This window comes from Fundulus heteroclitus, chromosome 5, assembly GCF_011125445.2.
Source record: "Fundulus heteroclitus isolate FHET01 chromosome 5, MU-UCD_Fhet_4.1, whole genome shotgun sequence".
In the NCBI taxonomy this organism is placed as follows: Eukaryota; Metazoa; Chordata; class Actinopteri; order Cyprinodontiformes; family Fundulidae; genus Fundulus; species Fundulus heteroclitus.
The window spans coordinates 7,062,339-7,080,839 of record NC_046365.1 but is presented as its reverse complement, the minus strand read 5'-3'; the positions used below and the strand labels follow the sequence as shown (position 1 = coordinate 7,080,839).

At 39.2% G+C, this 18,501-nt stretch overlaps 1 protein-coding gene across 1 annotated transcript; it reads right to left on the bottom strand.

The window, feature by feature from the left end:
• Positions 1 to 1,777: 1,777 nt before the first annotated feature.
• LOC105933555 (NLR family CARD domain-containing protein 3) lies at positions 1,778 to 15,550 on the bottom strand. Its single transcript, XM_036136790.1, has 8 exons — positions 15,462 to 15,550; positions 12,890 to 13,098; positions 12,091 to 12,320; positions 6,513 to 8,436; positions 5,699 to 5,872; positions 4,933 to 5,109; positions 3,863 to 4,036; positions 1,778 to 2,344 (listed from the first exon to the last, which is right to left on the bottom strand). The coding sequence occupies exons 2-8, from the start codon at positions 13,009 to 13,011 to the stop codon at positions 2,338 to 2,340; spliced, it is 2,808 nt and encodes a 935-aa protein (XP_035992683.1). The 5' UTR covers positions 13,012 to 13,098; positions 15,462 to 15,550; the 3' UTR covers positions 1,778 to 2,337.
• Positions 15,551 to 18,501: the final 2,951 nt, after the last annotated feature.

Genomic DNA, 18,501 nt, shown 5'->3' with positions numbered 1-18,501 from the left:
GAAAGAGCTAACGGAGATAGCTCATTGCTACCATTCGGTACCATGTCATTGTCCAGTGTGTTTTTATGGTTATAACAAATGTTATCTCCACAAGGGTTTCATACATTGATGGGACAATAATGTTAACGTTAACCAGCCCACTCATTATAACTAAAATAAAAACCGAAGCTTTTATTTGTTAGCGCCGAAAGTCCGCTAGCCAAAATGATATTAGCTTCCGGTAGCTTCCCATTTCCAGACATTCAAAGGAGCTTGTTTTAAAGCATAACACTTGTGTGTTTCGCTTCACCGTCGTTCGATAGAACTATGAACCATATTCCTGCATTAATATTGAATATTAATGTCGATTTAAAGGCGTTTTGTTTAACTTTAGGAGTTACCGACTTTAGCGTCCAATCACTACTGCGACCCCTAGCTCCCGGAGGTAGAATCTAATCAATAAAATTGGACGTCCCTAAAGTAAATGATTTTACTGGGCAAATCATTCTTTAAATGTTATTTTCTCAAATAATGTTTTGTGCAACTCTGTATTTGAATCGTGAATGGGTTGAAACACATGTCAAATGTTCTGCATTAGTTATGCTAATTTAACCTCAATTCACATTCTATAAGATGAACTTTGGTTCTTTAACAAAATATTATTTCATCAAATAGTGTTTTGTTTAACTCAGGATTCGCATTGTGAATGGATTAAAACACATGCAAAATGTTTTTATAAATTAGTTAAGCTAATTTAACACCATTCCATGCTTTTTGAATCAGATCTGAAGTGAACAGGATTCACTGAATTATTCTAATTATGATCAACCACTTTTGTTTTGTTTGCATGTAAATAGTTTGTTAGCTTCCTTTTTTTATCTTTATTTTGCTTAGTAGTTTAGTTAAGTTTCACAAACCTATTAGAGAGGATTTATTGATTGAAATATAGTGTTAATTCAGATAATCAGCATTACATAGTGATGTTCTCTGGATGTTCATTTTATTATTGTTATTAAATTCTTGAACTTGAAGAGAAGTTGACACTCCTTTATTCTATGTGTGTGCAGAGTTAAAAGATCTCTAGTTCCAATTCTTAATATTAAGTTTATATTATGTCTATTTATTAATCTCATAAAAGGAGAAACTTGTGTTGGACAAAAGCCAGTGCTGCAACACAGTACATATGGCTTAAATAAGTAAAATCAGTTTAATAATAAAAAAAAGTCAAATGTTTTCTTGAAAAAGTCTCAAGACCACCATAAATTTTCATATCTGTCCAACTTCTCCTAGCCAGTACTGGATATCACAGCTTGGGATAGACTCAGTTATTGTCCTGTCCTGGGCTTTAACTATGAAAATGAAAGTTTGTTGAAGGAAAATATGTGGCTGAATTGATAGAACATAAACTAAAGTCAATAAAAGTCAACCAGAAACTTGGTTTGGTCACTTCACTGGTCCACCAGTAAACAAAGATTTAAAATGATCCGGACATGGTTCAGTGTCTCTCGGTAGCAACTGATTAAAAAAAATCTGTCCAATATTTTCAGAAGGTTAGACGTCAATAATGATTGTCCACCTATTTCTATACCTCAATAGAGAATTAAAGAGTCTGTGCCATGCTGAGGATTATGTTATTATAATAATATGTTTATAAATTAATATGCAACTTTTAATATTTGGTAGTAACTTGTATGATGGAATATTTTATCTTTGGTATTTAGGAAATTGATTCAGAATAATTAAAAAAGTGGAACCCAACATGATCTTTCAGAACATTTTGAATTAGACACTACAATGGTTATTGTGTCAAAACATTTTAATAGAGAAAACAAACATCTACAAACTCAGCTCTTACATCTCTGTTTCCAGCATGGTTCTATAAAGACTCCTTGTCCAAGGCCAAAGGACTGTTTCCATTACTCCTGCCTAAGCTCCTCAAAACCACTGAGACACTTTACCCCTTATAAACTTATAGTTGACAAGGAAATATTAAATGATCCATTACATTTTTACATCAGATTTAAATTGTATAGTACATCAAATATTCACATAATACCATATTCCATAATAATACCACACAGATAAAAACAAGAAAAAAAGGACTGAAAGCAGAAATAGAAAAATAAACCCAGAGCTTTATAGTGAGCCTTTAAATGTATACTCCCCACCTCCTTTTTTTATTTTTTATAAAGAAACCCAAAAAAACATTCGGTTTAAGTTGTACACCAGATGTTGGTGTGCAGTGAGCACTGTAACAGTCAGATTGCAATTATGGCCCAAATAAACATCATCCTGATTCTGCTGCAGCTTCAGTCTGTGTTTTATGGGCACAGTTCATCTTTATGTTTATAAAGGTCTTCACAATCTGCAGAGAGAATGAGGAGGAGATAAGTAAATAGTAAGTAAAGGTTCTATTTACTTTCACAGATAAAAAAAACACAAAGTGCTTTACAGAGTGCAAGTAAACTACTGTAGATACCAGCTTAATATAAACAAAGTAAAAATAGCTAATAAAAATAAGTAAATCATTTAACTAAAAGCTTGGCTGAATAAATAAAGTGTCTTAAGGTGCTTTTTAAAACAAACTATCATAGTCAGCCACACATGACAGGAGCAGGGTGTTCCACAGCTGATCAGAAGCAGCGACTGGTCAAACAGAACACCAAGGTTTCTGGAATAATTTGGGAAGAGGAGCCCAGAGAACCAAGGAGTTGTTTAATCAAAGGAACTATCTGTTAAAGAGCAAAGGGGATGATGTACAAAATGAACAAAATGAGGTCTAGGACAGAGCCTTGTGGAACACCATGTAAAAAAGGGGGTACTTTGGACATTATGTTATTTGCAAACATGAAACTTATTATGCTGCTCAAATAAGAAGAAAACAATTTGAGAAAATTTCCAAATGTGGAAATTATTATGTAGTTAATGTGTCAGAATTTGTGGTCAACGCTGTTAAAAGCTGATGAAGGATCCAATAAAAGCATTACACTGCACTGACCAGAGTCTGCAGCCATCAATATATCATTAAATACTTTAAACAATGCAGTCCTAGTACAGTCCATCTTATGCAAACCAGACTAAAACTTATCTAAAATATTATTACTTTCCAAGAAAGTACTCAGCTGCCCAGTTCTCCACACCTTTTACAAGAAAGGGCATTTTTGATAATGTATTGCTTGGCTCAGATGGGTACAAATTTGACATTTTCAAAATATGACTTAAAGCTGCTTGTTTTAAAAAGCTTGGCTAAATGAGTGTTTCCTTGTATCAGGGAAACAATCATTAGTCAGCAATGCAGCACAGCCAAGATAAAGAGAAGAGAAGTGCTGTTTCCTGCAGTTGAAGTGCAGTAGTGGAGCAAAAGCAGCTTCCTTTTAAGCTTTCATGTTAACGTGACTGAACACACTGAGCTCCAAGCTAACACACCTGCACACACATTTAGCATCAAGTCTGTTTCCTCTGGTAGGTTTCACTCAAATACACAGTGGAAACCCACTGCTGAGAGTGATAAAGGCTTCATTAACACTGCAGTGATGTATTTACTACTGCTTCATGTACACTGAGACTTTATTTAAACTCACAAACTCTGGCTGTTGATGAACATCTCATCTGTTTCGGAAATATAACCTGACAAGTAAACAGAGCCTGTCCAAATGTGATGAGTGGACTTCAGCAGAGGTTCTGCTCTGTATAAAGACAACATGGTGAATAATGTAATGATAGATCAGACTATATCTTGTGTTGCGGCAACCAATCAAGGACTGGATGTAGCTGTGACTTGGGGGAAAAGAAACCGTGTTTGATGTAAACACACCTTAAACTTCTGAGAGAAAGTTCTGTCTACTGCTGACAGCAGTTGGACTCACAATTACAGTCTACTGACCTCAAAGTTTCCAGTTTGTAGTCTGGACTTTTTACAAACTCCTTAAGCTGTTGAATATCTGACTCCTTTAGGTTGTTCCCGCTCAGGTCCAGTTCTATCAGATGGGAGGGGTTGGACTTCAGAGCGGAGACCAGAGAACCACAGCTGATCTCTGACAACCTGCAGCTCCTTAATCTAAATCAATAAGAAAATGTGTTGGACAAAGCCATCAGGATGCAGGTTAAAGCAGTCCAACAGAAACAGGTAAAGAGTTTTCATTACTTTTAATGACAACATGGTGCTTCGATAAAGTTCTGCTGACTTTAGCTCTTAAACTCTATCAGCTTCACCATCAGCTCCATCAATACAAACTCAGGTTCAGTAGCTGTTACATTAAAACATCTTGGTCAGGTAGAACATATATCAGTAAACACCAGAAAAAAGCATCTAAACCAGTCATGTGCTTTCTCTGGATCCCTCAATTGAGCCTCTGTAAAATAATGCTGTATCCCTGAGAATATAGATAAGCTAATGCCTTATTTATTTACCATTCTCTAAAAAGCAACATTAAAACATAAAAACAAAACCCAATTTTTAAAAAACCTACAAAAATTAAAATATTTAGTTGTAACAGCTAATTATACAGTAAAATCTAATTGTCTACCTTAGTAGATATTGGCTTTAAAAAGAAGATATAAATTCACTTTGATTTTACTGTAAATATTATTGAATTAGTCACACAGGACTGTAACCCTCAATTTCCCAATAAAACTGTTGCTAATTGAAGTTTTGAACACTTAAACAAGTTATCAGTTGCAGTTCAATCCTACTTTTCTGTATGTGCACTGTTCTGTATGATACTGTTTTATCAGAGGATATGACAGCAGCCAACAAACCTTCAGTATTAACTCCAAACAACTTCTAACATCCCTTATGATGGGCAGGCACACCAAAGCCCAACAATGCCTCTGCTAAACCATATACGTATCTGGGACATACTCAAGTCATAATTTTTTTTAAATTCATGATGTGAGGGAAAATATAAGCTGCATGTATTCAAACAGATCTAAAACTGAAAACTAATGTCTGACCTCAAAGTATTTAGTCTGCAGAGTGAGCTCTTCAGAAAAGCACAGAGCTCCTTTGCTCCAGCATCTTTCAGGGCTTCGTTCTCACTCAGGTCCAGTTCTATTAGATACGAGGGGTTTGACTTTAGAGCTGAGATCAGAGTAGCCCAGTTGTTCTCAGACAACCTGCACTTCACCAACCTGTACAAAGAACAAAACATCTGAGCGAAAGCCAAAGCTTTACTAAATAAGTGACATTAAATAACATAATTGATTTGATCGCAGAAGAAATGTATGTGCATGCTTTTAATTATAAATGAAAATCCTAATGTAATAAAGCATGACCACTTTAGATAAGTTCAGAAGAAATAAAGCCAATCTTTTAATTAATTGTCAAGGTTTCAGCAGTTTCTTGGATTAATTTCCAAAAGAATTGCAGAATATTTGCACCAAGGTTGATTTTTTTTTTTTTGATAAAAAGCTGACCTAAAATGGTCACGATATGATCAAAAAATATATTCCATTATCAGCCAAATCTTTAACAAAAACTAAATATGAAAATCAGATCATCTATATCAATAGCACCAGTTGAATGTTTTTGTATTACAAATAATTGTAAACATCAGACAGCTTGGTGATTATAACGAAAAAAGTGTGAAATTAGCTAATAAATTAGAAATGTGTTACAGGAATATATTAAATGATATTTGAATTTCTTAAATTTTAAGTCATTAAGTAAAAGTGATCAAATATATCAAAAATAAATCAAACAAAGTTTGAGAATACCAACCTCAGGATTTCTAGCCTACAGTTTGGACTCTCAAGCCCAGCGCACAGACGTTTCACTCCAGAGTCTCCAATTTTATTCCAACTCAGGTCCAGATCCATCAGATGGGATGGGTTGGATTTCAGAGCTGAGGCAATAACTTCACAGTGAGGCTTTGAGAGTTCACAATGAACAACGCTATGATGAGACAAAATATTAAAACAAGTTAGAATGCCAGCTATCTGTAATGTAAAGAATGGAAAAGCATAAAAAAACAGAAATACACTATAATGACATTGGATTCTCTGCATACGCCACTGTTTTTGTTTCTTTGTTTAAAGATATGGAAATATCTTTAATAATCTAAGATGAAACGTTATCTAGATTGGCTAAACATCTTAGTGGGTTATATAGTTTTAAATGACAAGATTTTGACTTCCTTCACATATTTCTGCTGCTACTGGACTGAGTGAGGTGTGCGGTGGATGCCTGCAGGAGAAGAGACTGCTCTAGTCGCTCAACTAGAAAATCAAACATGCTACTAGCAATTTCCCCACACTTCTTCCCGTAGTCAGAAAGAGTGGGAAATGTAGTAATTTGTCCCAATAGAAGTAGGCAATAGGTATTTTACTCTATGAAGGGTTAAATGTCTGTGGAGAGTCAGTACAGTAAGGCGTCCGCGCGGATCACAATATGCCTGAGTATGTGGGAGCCTTTAGACGGTTGTATTAAGAGTCACAAGCCGAATGTTGCATAACATTCACTACTACAGCACAACAGAGAACACCTCAAACTCTGGTCAAATATAGCTATAGTCAATCAAACAATTAGGACTCACCGGAACTTCTTGCTGTTCCTTGCGACAGGAAAGAGTCTCCATCGTCCCTCCTTTGTTGTGTTGTATTTCCTGAGGTCCAGTTCATCCAGAACCTCCTCCGACATCAGCAGCATGTAGGCTAGAGCTGAGCACTGGATTTCTGAGAGTCTCTTCTCGGATCTGTTCTCTGATTTCAGAAACTCTTGAATCTCTTGATAAACAGAGACGTCATTCATCTCCATCAGGCAGTGAAATATGTTGATGTTTCTGTCTGGAGAGAGATTCGATCTCTTCATCTTCTTTCGGACACCAGAGCTGTTTTCAGGCTCACGCAGGTACACACTAATCTCCTTTAGATTGTTGATAACTTTCTGTATGTTTTTTTTGCTATCCTCTATCTGGCCAAGCAACCCTTCTAGGAGTCTCTGGTTAGACTCCACAGAGAGGCCATGAAGGAAGCGAACCAACAAGTCCAGGTGGCCATTTTTACTTTTAAGGGATTTCTCCATGACTCGTTTCAGAAAGTGATGCAGAGAGGAGAAACTGTCAACTGTGTTCAAATATATGTTTCTATTTCTGAGAGACTTCACCATGGATTTATCCGCTAAGTCATCCACAGATGAGAAACTGTATTTTTTTCCCAGGAATCTCTTCAACACCACCGTGTTCTTGCTGGTGAAACAGTGGAACATGTACACTGCAGCCAGAAATTCCTGAATGCTCAGGTGAACAAAGCAGTAGACGGGTTTCTGGAAGATCAGACTCTCTCTCTTGAAGATCTCTGTACAAACTCCAGAGTACACCAAAGCCTCTGTGACATCAAGACCACACTGCTCCAGGTCTTCTTGGTAGAACATGATGTTTCCTTTCTTTAGATGTTCAAACGCCAGCCTCCCCAACTTCAGAAGAACTTCCCTGTCAGCCTCAATCAGCCCCTGTGGACTGCTCACATGTCGTCCATGGTACTTGTTCTTTTTCCTCTTTGTCTGGACCAGCAGGAACTGTGAGTACATGTCAGTCATGGTCTTGGGCAACTCTTCTCTCTGCTCTGTGGTCAACATGTTCTCCAGAACCGTAGCAGTGATCCAGCAGAAGACAGGGATCCCACACATGATGTGGAGGCTCTTGGAGGTCTTGATGTGGGAGATGATTCTGCTGGACAGCTCTTCATCACTGAACCGTTTCTTGAAGTACTCCTCTTTCTGGGCATCTGTGAAGCCTCGTACTTCTGTTACCCTAGCAATACATGAAGGAGGGATCTGATAGGCCGCTGCAGGTCGGGAAGTTATCCAGACGAGAGCTGAAGGAAGCAGGTTCCCCTTTATGAGGTTTGTCAGTAGAACGTTGAGTGATGACTTCTGTGTCACGTCAGAAACAATCTGACAGTCATTGAAGTCCAGAGAAAGTCTGCTTTCATCCAGACCATCAAAGATGAAGAGAAGTTTACAGACAGCAAGGTTCTCCGCTGGAAGCTTCTGAAGTGTGGGATGGAAAACATGGAGCAGCGTGAGAAGACTGTGCTGCTCACCTCTGATCAAGTTCAGCTCCCTGAATGAAAGCAGAACCACCACACTTATGTCTTGGTTCTCCAAGCCCTCTGCCCAGTCCAGAGTGAACTTCTGCACTGAGAAGGTTTTTCCAACACCAGCGACACCATTGGTCAGAACCACTCTGATGGGTCCATGTTGGTCAGGTAAGGCTTTAAAGATGTCGTGGCACCTGATTGGAGTGTCATGGAGGTTCTGGATCTTGGAAGCTCTCTCCAGCTGCTTTACCTCATGTTGGGTATTAACTTCTTCACTCTGTCCCTCTGTGATGTAGAGATCAGTGTAGATTGTGTTGAGCAGGGTCCTACTTCCTTTTTCATCACTTCCTTCAGTCACACATTCACATCTCCTCTTCAAACTGATCCGATGCTCCTCTAAACCCTCCTGCAGACCAGCAACTGCTGAACATCAAAACAAATAAGACAAAAAGTAAATCCTATTAAAAAGGATTTAATTCACCATCATTGGTTCTTTTCTCTTCTGATGTCCATTTTCTTTAATAAAACATAGAGACACTAGCAACTATAGTAAAGTGTATTCCAGGGGCAAGATCAATTAACCTCAATGCTCAAATTAGTGTAAATACAGATAGATTGTATTCACACTGTTGGTAATAATACCAGTTTATGTCAATCAGAGGTCATTTAAATGTATCTGTAACTGTAAACAGCAGCTACGGGTCTGTGGTACCTTGTTCTTAAAGTCACAGATCAGTAGATTTTGGTACACTTAAATTTTGAGAAACTAATTTTCTTTAAACTGTTATTCCACAGTAAACAAACATGTTTAGGATCTTCAAAAATTTACCACTGTAGAACTGATGGGAGAACTGGTTAGGTCAGACCTGTACATTACACCCCCCAGAGCAGGGTGCTGTTAGTATGAAGCCAACCTGCAAGCCCCTTGAAGCCAAGTGCTACATACGGTTCATCATATTTCCTGGTCTCAGGTTTAGGGGACTGTCTTTTGCCTCATTATCTCTGTCTCTCTCTTCCTTTCTTGTTAAATATTTTCCACAGTGTCTCCTGTGTGTTTGTTCACTGCACATCATACCTACTGCTCTGTGCAGTGTGTATGCAATCAAATAAAATAACTCCTACACTAACACATGGTGCGAATATTCCCTGCACGCACTCTGATGATGAGAGTGCAACACTGCCACCGACTTTAGTGGATGTGCGATTACACTTTATTCTAATACAGTAAAAAAAGAAAAAAAGAAGCATGTTCCTGGGGTCAGATGTGCCCCCCACCATTTGAGAAGTACTGGTATAAACACACCTTTTATGAAAGGCCTCAGAGACTGAAACACCACTATAAGCTATCAGGCTACTCTCCTGTCGAAGCAACTCCCAGTTTTGGTCTGTGAGGCAGACACCCTGTCTACTTTTAAGACTAGGCTTAAAACTTTCCTTTTTGACAAAGCTTATAGTTAGAGTGGCTTAGGTTACCCTACACTATCTATGTAGTAATGCTGCTATAGATTTAGGCTGCTGGAGGACATCAGGATCTAATTTTCTCACTCTGCTGAGTTATCCTACTGCTCTCCAGTTTGTATTGTTAGTTTTTATTTAAACTTTTTGTTCTCTGTCATTTTTGTCTTCATAGTAGGTACACCTGGTCTGGCGTTCTGTTAGCTGTGACATCATCCAGGGAAGGCAGATCATCAGCTATTACCTTATAACATAATATGGATTCCTGGATCAATGTGTGATTCTGTGCTTTTTGTGTCTCTGCTCTGTCTTCTCTAACCCCCAGTCGGTCAAGGCTGATGACCGTTCACACTGGTTCTGATGGAGATTTTCTTCCCTGGAGCTTTCCTCTCCATTGTCGCTTCATGCATGCTCAGTATGAGGGATTGCTGCAAAGCCATCAACAAATGCAGACCACTGTCCACTGTGGCTTTCATGAGGAGTGAATGCTGCTTGTCAAGACTTGATGCAATCTGCTGGGTTTCCTTAGATAGGAAACCTTTTGGCCAATTCTGTATGATTTAATTGAATTTGACTTTGTAAAGTGCCTTGAGATGACGTGTGTGGTGAATTGGTGCTATATAAGTAAAATTGAACTGAATTGTGGTAGAAACTATGCAAGGTAGTTTGCCATGCCCATGAGACATCTTACATCCTCCAGAGGTGGGTGTTGGCAGTTGTTGGATAGCTTTGACTTTATTTGAGTCGGGCTCTATGCTGAAACGTTGTCGCCCACAAACATTATTTCCTTCTTTGAAAAGTCTCATTTTTCATTTAAGGCCCTTCTGTTACAATTTCAGGAGTATGCTGTGCAATATCTGGTTGTGCTGCTGTCTGTCTCTGTCATACACTAGCATATCATCTGCATGACAAAATTCTCCAGCATGTGAGACATCCTCCTCTGAAAATGTTCTAGAGCTGAGATAATGCCAAAGGGGAGTCGGTTGAACTGATACCTCTTGAAAGGGGGTGATGAAGGTTGTGAGGGGCTCTGACTCTGTTGTGAAAGGGATTTGCTAAAACGGGCATCCAGTTTTGTAAACAATTTGGTGTCTTTCATTATGGCCAGTGTCTGATCTACTGCAGGTAAGATGTGTTGTTCTGTTTTCACAACAGCATTTAGAGGTCTGAGATCAACACAAATCCTGAGAGGCTTTTTTCCTGGTTTTGGGATGAAGACCATTCCCAAACTCCATGCGTTGGCTCAGTGACTTTTGATTCACAGTGACTTTTGATATTCACTGAAGACTACATCATTGCGGTTTTCTGTCACCTCGTGTAGCCCCCAGCTTTACCTGAACAACAAACTGCAGCAAAATTGCCTTTTTTCTGGCATTTTATGCACTCTACATCCCTAGCTGGACAGTCTTTTTAATGAATGTCAAGTTTTTCGACCACACCTGCCACATCCTAGTTCATATACATTTTCTGGCTTCTGTCCCTTCTTGGAATTTTGCCAAGTCTTTTTCTTTAGATGGTTCATATTTGTCTTTATGGCGTCCGTGTTTAATATTTTGTCCTCTCCAGCACTGCTCTGCAGAATTACTTGCTGCTTCTTTATGGTTTCACTTTATCTCACTTTTGTTGAGTGTTAACTCACAGTCCATTTGCAGGTGTTCTGACAGCTTTTTGACTTTCATTCTATCTACAATTCTGTTTCTTATGAGTTCTTCCTTAAACACTCTGAGGCCACACTTTTCTGCAGGTTTATGCACAGCTGTTATGGAGGCTTCTGTACTCTCAACATCTTGTTGACATCTTCAATTAAACTGTGTTCTTTCAAAAATCACGTTGTGCTTTCCAACATAATGCTATTCAAATGCTGCTTTGACTACATCATATTTCTTTCTTTCGTCATCAGTCAACGAGAAAACAGCCAGTACATCATCAACATTGTCTCCCATTGCATACACAAATGAATTCACCTGATATTCTTCTTCTTTTTCATTTAGAGCTGTTTGCGATGCAAAACTTCTCATATCTTCTGTTCCATCTTAGCCATTCAGCAGGGCATGAAAAGTCAAACGTATCTGGTGCACTTATCTGTCTACTCCAGCTCCCAGTCAACTATCGCACACTGAGCCAGGCTCTGGTTCTGCTGGACGTTTCTTCAGGTTAAGGAGGAGTTCTCCTTTCCACTGTATGCTCGGTAAGTGGGAATGCAGCAGAGTCAACTATAAAGCGCAATCTACCCTCCAGTGTTGTTACATGCTGATTCAGGAGGAAGGACTGCTGCAAAGTCAGTAAAGCAGTTGGCTGGTCCCCCTTGGTTAAAAAAAACAACTTTTTGCCAATTTACATAAACTGAACTTGTCTGCATTGTGTTATAGCTAGAGTTGAATCACAGTACTTTGAATCTGTCTCTATGATTGAATTTAATTAACCTTATACTTCAGTCTATAAACTGTTTTTGTCTTTTTATAAAGTGCTTCCAGAATTTTTCTTTCTGAATTAATCAATTAAATTGAATTTCACTTGCTCATTGTCACACTTGAAAACAAAAGATAGGTGTTGTATTTTCAAAAACATCCACAAAACATCTTCTAGTTAAGAGAAAACAGATTCATAGAAATGTCTTACTGTTTAAAGAGCTGCTTGGATTGTTTTTTTGCTTTCCATCTCTGCTTCTGGGTCTTTTTCCACACTGTTGACAAGAGGATTGTCCTGCTGAAGTACCCTCATCTGAGGTGATGCACTGTTTGCAGAACCAGTGCCCGCAACTGTTAAAAACAGGATCCTTCAACACGCCCTGACACGAAGCACAGCTGGACAGCTCCTCCTCCACACACACGTCCCTCCTCTTCCTCGATCTGAGAAGAAATCATCAGTGATAAGGAACTGGGACAAGGAGTTCCAACATGGCTGCTACTAATGATGGTGCTGAGAAAACCTATCCTCTATAACCCCCCATGACCTATGAGAGACGTTCAGCTATTTTCATTAGTTAATGTAACCGCTGCATAGGAGTATTGCCATTAAAAATAAATATTTTATCAAAAATAAAAACATAAAATTGAGTCTAGAAACAATAACAATAATGTTTTGACAATTTTAAATAACCTCAAAAATATTGTCTTCATCTGATTTGAGTTACCCACCAATCCCCAGGTAGACTGTTTTATATTTTTTTTTAAAAAAGGTGATCAACATCCTGAAGAACCTGTTTCAGACATTTGTAATGTTGACAGCAAAAGGTAGAACTGAAACAAAAAGGATTCAGCAGCTAAGAGCTAACATAAACGTAACTAGAAAAAGAATGAAAAAAGGTGCTGTTGGCAAACACGGAAACATACAAAGAAATGTTCCTGGTATGAAAATATCTTGTCAGAGGCTGAAATCATTAAAGATCAGGAGAATAACTCAGAAGCAGGTTTCTTACTTTGGCTCTGGTGGTTCAGGTTCAATACTGAATGTTGGAGGTAATCCTTTGGACTTCATAGACAGACAGCTGGGTCCTAGAGGCCCTGCTTTGTCCTTTTCGCCATGTAGAGAAACTTCCATCTTCTGGACTTCAATCCGTTACAGGCAGAAATCATTCACCGTCGGTTTCCAGTGAGTCGGTTCCAGTCAGCAGCTACCTGAGCCGTCCTGCCAAACAGAAAGTGTCATGCTTTAGGTGTCGTCCTTTGGAACAGTAAGCAGCACAGAGCTGAGCCTCAGCATGATGTGGATCATTGTGGAGTTTAATAAAGATCCAGAACTTACAGGCAGAGCAGACATGAACAGGACAACACGGTCAACAACACAGAAAGACGAAGGACTTGCCAACTAGTTAGGTGTGTGTGTGAGTGGTAAAGACTGATGAATGAAAAAAAACAAATGCATATTTGTAAGGTACAGGAAATAGAAATAAGATGAATTCCGTGTAATGTTCTGAACCATGGAGGTGTACAGGCTGGGCACTGCCAACACGCCTCCTGGATATGAGGGATTTTTATTTCTGAAAGAAAATGGCTGTTACTTACAACGCAAAACATAATTACCAAATGGAGCTCTTATGCTGTGTTCAGACCAAATGTGGTTTGAGCGTCAAGTCCAATGCCTCAACTTGGGCGCTAGTGCACTTTGAAGTCCGACATGTCTAGAGTGTCAAAAAGGCTCTAGATGCACCTCTGAGGCACATGTTGAGAGGAGATAGCGGTTCTTCCTGGTTTTTCTGTCCCACGATATAATAAGTCACTACATGACAAAGCTGAGCTTCTTTAATTGGGTAGATGCACCCCGCCCCACAAGCGAAATGCATCAAACCTATTTGGTTCTAAAATGTGTATCAAATTCAGACAACACTGTCCAGCGGCTGCACAGAGTTTGATTATCGCTTAATGTCATTAAAATGACATGAATATATCTTTCAGATTTATATTAGGAAGTCTGTCACCAAACAATATGAAAAGTACTTAACTATCTTTATCTTTAAAATGAGTCAGAATGTTACATAAACAAATTACCTAGAAGTCAGCTATTGCACAGAGAATGCTCTTATTTGTTCCCAGGCTATCATAATGAGAATCATTTTAGTTATTATGATAGTATACCAGAACCCTAAATTGAGCAGGATTATGGCAATATGAGTGAAGTTCAGTCATAGTTCTGAATGCATTTGGAAATCTGTTGCTTGCTTTTAAGTTATTATATGGGGCTAAATGCTGCATATTGCTATCAAAAATAAATATTTTATCAAAAATAAAAACATAAAAATGGAGCTAGAAACAATAAGTTAACCAGAACGTTTTGATAATTTTAAATAAATTCAAAAATATTGTCTTCACCTGATTTGAGTTACACACCAATCCCCAGGTAGACTGTTTTATATTTTTTTAAAAAAAAGATCCTGAAGAACCTGTTTCAGACATTTGTAATGTTGACAGCAAAAGTTAGAACTGAAACGAAAAGGATTCAGCAGCTAAGAGCTAACATTAACGTAACTAGAAAAAGAATGAAAAAAAAAAGGTGCTGTTGGCAAACACGGAAACATACAAAGAGATGTTCCTGATATGAAAATATCTTGTCAGAGGCTGAAATCATTAAAGATCAGGAGAATAAATCAGAAGCAGGTTTCTTACTTTGGCTCTGATGGTTCAGGTTCAATACTGAATGTTGGAGGTAATCCTTTGGACTTCATAGACAGACAGCTGGGTCCTAGAGGCCCTGCTTTGTCCTTTTCTGGGTTTAAACCATAAAACGCTCAAGTTCAGCGTTCCTTGAGTTAAATGCAACTGAAATGAGTAATATTTTAGCATATTTAGGTGAGTTTTAGGGTTGTTAGTTTCTTTGCTGCTGCATATTTTCACAGCAGGTCATAAGTTTGCAGTGTTTACTGCACACTGTCAGGCAGCGTTCGTGTCTGTACACGCAGAGTTGTGTTTAAAACACGTAGCACTGTTTTGTTTTTGTTTTTTTTGAGCGTGTAAACTCCTCCTACATGAGGCCACATCTACATGATGTGAGACAGTGCTACATGCTGGTGTGAAATAATTTATCCACACCTCTTTCAAACTGTTCTTGGCCCGGGCTTTGTTTGCTTCAGAGCGCTTAATCCTTATTTGTTTTAATAATAGCTCTTGCCAAATTCTTTTATGGAACTAACAGTGACTTTTTTATACCAGGAGAATTTTTTCTCTCTTACAGTCAGAGACAAAAAAAACTCCCGGAAGCTACAGTCGAGCTGACTGTCGAAATAAACCCAGAAGGGTTTGAAAAAGCCCTCAAAATGTCTGAGAAGTGGAGTAACATTGTGGGACCATGTTGACTAGAATCAGGCCATTGTTAGACAGAACCACGCGTTTGGATCAGAGTTTGTTCCAGGACCAGGGTGGACCTCGGAGGAGATTATCAGTCAGATCAGAGTTTAGAGCAGGCGGTGCTGTCAGATGGAAGCAGCTGTAGAAGTCTAGAAAAGATTCCCAGTAACCCAGGAGAGACCCGCAGTAATAAAACACGTTAACACTTACCTCTAAACACAAACCGTCATCCTCATCGTCTCAGCGTGGAGCCTGGTCTGAACGAGTTTTCCAAACGTTCGTTCGTTTTACTTTCTGTTTTGACGGGCTCTGTGTTGTATTCTCTTCTTCCTCCACTAGATGGCGTGCAGTAAGCACGGTGGCTGGGTGAAGCACAGGCGTTCTCCTTCAGACCTCATCAACAGGAGCACAGACCACTGATTGATGATAACAGGGATTGCGATGAAATAGTCTATGAAAATATATATTTAACAAATAACTAACACCAAGGGAGTTATTTACTAACAAACTGAGCAAAAGCAAGGCTAAAACACCAAGATAACAACTAATACGGCAACAGGACGTGATAATCTTTCAGAAAACCTTGTATGCAACGAGTGAGTTGCTGACGTATAAATAAATAAAAAGTTAAATAATGTGACTCTGTACTTTTAATAAATATATAATTTGTTGGGGATTAAAAAGCCCATTAACACTGCTGTGAAAAAAATATTTTCCCCCCCTCACATATTTTTTCTATTTTTGTCACTTGATCATCCCACTAGTTTTAATCTCAGACAAACAGAATCTAAGTAAAAACCAAGGTTTTAGGTAATGATCGTATTTATTAGAGGGCAAAACTTCAAATTTTTATCGTGTCCTGTCTGGCAGCATAGCATTAAGAATTGTGTGCCAAAAAGAGCCCAACACATTTACTTTCACTTTCACTTCAAAGCATTACTGCTTTCACCATAGTAATCCCCTTAAATGTCTAGCTGTGGTTCTCTTCTAGATGAAGCCACTAAATTAGCTACTACTGCTATTAATACATAACTTTTTCTCAGAGATAGAAAGTACTCCTTGATCAGTGCTCCTGTGTTTTAGTGTATGCTCTGTCTCCTCAAGCCCCCAAACTCACTGCCGATGGCTGTTCATATTGAACCTGGTTCTGCTGGAGGTATCTTCCTGTTAAAGGGGGGGTTCTTCTCTCCACTCTCGTCATATGCATGCTCAGTATAGGAGATTGCTGAAATGTCAAGGACTTGCTGCACGTGGCTGCTTTCCCTTGAAAACCTTTTACCATCTGGAATAGTGGAGCTGAGATCAGACCGAGATGCAAAGTATGCACTTGACCTTGAATCTGAGTGGAACAAAGAGAATAAATATTTCTATGTATGAACTGCATTTTTTGTAAAGTTTGTTGATACACTGTTGTGAATTTGTGTTATACAAATAAACGGAATTTCGGATGCTTTTATTGACATAACCCTCTCCATTTATTTGGGCTTGGGACCAACACAAGGAGCACAAAGGACTGTGGCCTCCTTGTGGCTGGATTTTTATGTCTGTTATTATTTGTTTTAATTTTATTTATTCATCATTTTATTATAAATGTATTTTACGAGGAAGACTAAATGAATTAAACTAAACTAAATTAAACTAAACTAAATTTTCAACTTTTTTTGGAATAAATGAAAAAGCCAAAGAAAGTTTTAGATGGAGTGGGGAATAACTTGGACAGGTCTCCAGTCAACCAGACAGGGGATAAACAACCATGCAGGCACAAGGTCACTTCCTGTGATCAATTTACAGAGACCAATGAACCTAAAAGGCACATTTTATGGACTGTGGGAGGAAGTCGGAGAACCCGGAGAGAACCCACGCATGCACGGGGAGAACGTCCAAACTCCATGCAGCCAGATCTGTTGCTGCGAGGCAGCAGTGCTAACAACTGCTCCACCGTGCAGCCCCACTCCACTCACCAGGGGAAAACTAGTTACCCTGGTAGGGAGCCACAACTTTTTCATTTACAAGAAACTTTTGTGCCGAGGAATGCTGGACATTTTGCAATGGTTGACATTTTCAAAAGGGGGTTAAGGTAAGGGATTAAAAGTTAAGGTTGGGGTCTAGAAAGTATTTTAGTCAGGTTGATGGTTTGGTAGGAGGAGCTTTCATGAGGTTCAGCAGTGATCAGTTTTCAGACTGAGATGGAGCCTTTTTAGACATTTTAAAGAACTTGGTGATTTTTCTCCTGAAAGATTTCTTTTTGGCTTTGCTTTCTTGTAATTTGTCCATCTCCTTTTGCAGGTTTTTCAGTTTCTCTATCAGGTTCAGTGTTGAAGTTTTTCTCTTCACCTCCGCCTCTGTCAGAAGCTCCTTTGTTGTTGCAACGATCTCTAGAAGGCAGGACTTCTCTGTTTGCCACTCCTGCCTTTCATCATGCAGAACCTCCAGAACGTCTTTCCTAGCTGCTTCCACATTTCTGACAGCTTTCTGCTGCTCTGTCAGAAGACTGGACTTTTCCTGGGCCCAGAGCCGTCTTTGCTTCTCCACGTCTTGCTCCGTTTTGACCAAAGCAGCCTTTATATCACAGCTTTCCTTCACTTGCTCAGCCAAGCAGCTCTCAGCCTCCTTTGTTCTGATCTTCTCAGCAACCAGAGCAATTTCCAGTTGAACGACTTTTCTTGCAGCATCTTGATGACTTTGGTTGTTTTTCTGCTGCTCCAAACGCAGAGCAGCTATCTCCTGTTCTGCCTCAGCTTTCTGTGACTCTAACTGCTTCACCAGCTGCTCCAGCTCATCTCTTTCTTGTTCTTTGGTCAGAAGATGGGATTTTTCCTGCTCCCACTGCCGCCGCTGGTCCTCCAAAGTTCTCTCCATGAGGACCAGAGCAGCCTGGAGGTTAGATGTCTCCTCTTTTTGCTGGGCTAAGCAGTCCTCGGCCTCTTTTGCTCTCTTTTTCTCTTCAGTCAGGTCTTCCTTCAACTGTTCGGCCCTTTTGATGGCATCTTGACTCTCCTTGTTCTTCCTGATCAGCTGGTTATACAGAGCAGCAACCTGATCTTCATGCTTAACTGTCTGCTCCTGCAGCTGATATTTCAGCTGTTCCACCTCAGATGTTTCTTGGTTATTGGTCAGAAGACGGAGTTTTTCCTGCTCCCACTGCCGTCTTTGTTCCTCCAAATTTCTCTCCACTTTGACCAGAGCAGCTTGTAATTTAGAGATTTCCTCCATCTGCTTGGCCGAACAGATCTCAATCTCTCTTGTTTTG

Coding starts and splice junctions, on each gene's coding strand:
- LOC105933555 (XM_036136790.1), bottom strand. CDS start 13,011: ATGGAAGTTTCTCTACATGGCGAAAAGGACAAAGCAGGGCCTCTAGGA. Junction 5,110..5,698: donor TGTAGGCTAGAAATCCTGAG/GTTGGTATTCTC, acceptor TTCTTTGTACAG/GTTGGTGAAGTGCAGGTTGT. Junction 4,037..4,932: donor TGCAGACTAAATACTTTGAG/GTCAGACATTAG, acceptor TTATTGATTTAG/ATTAAGGAGCTGCAGGTTGT.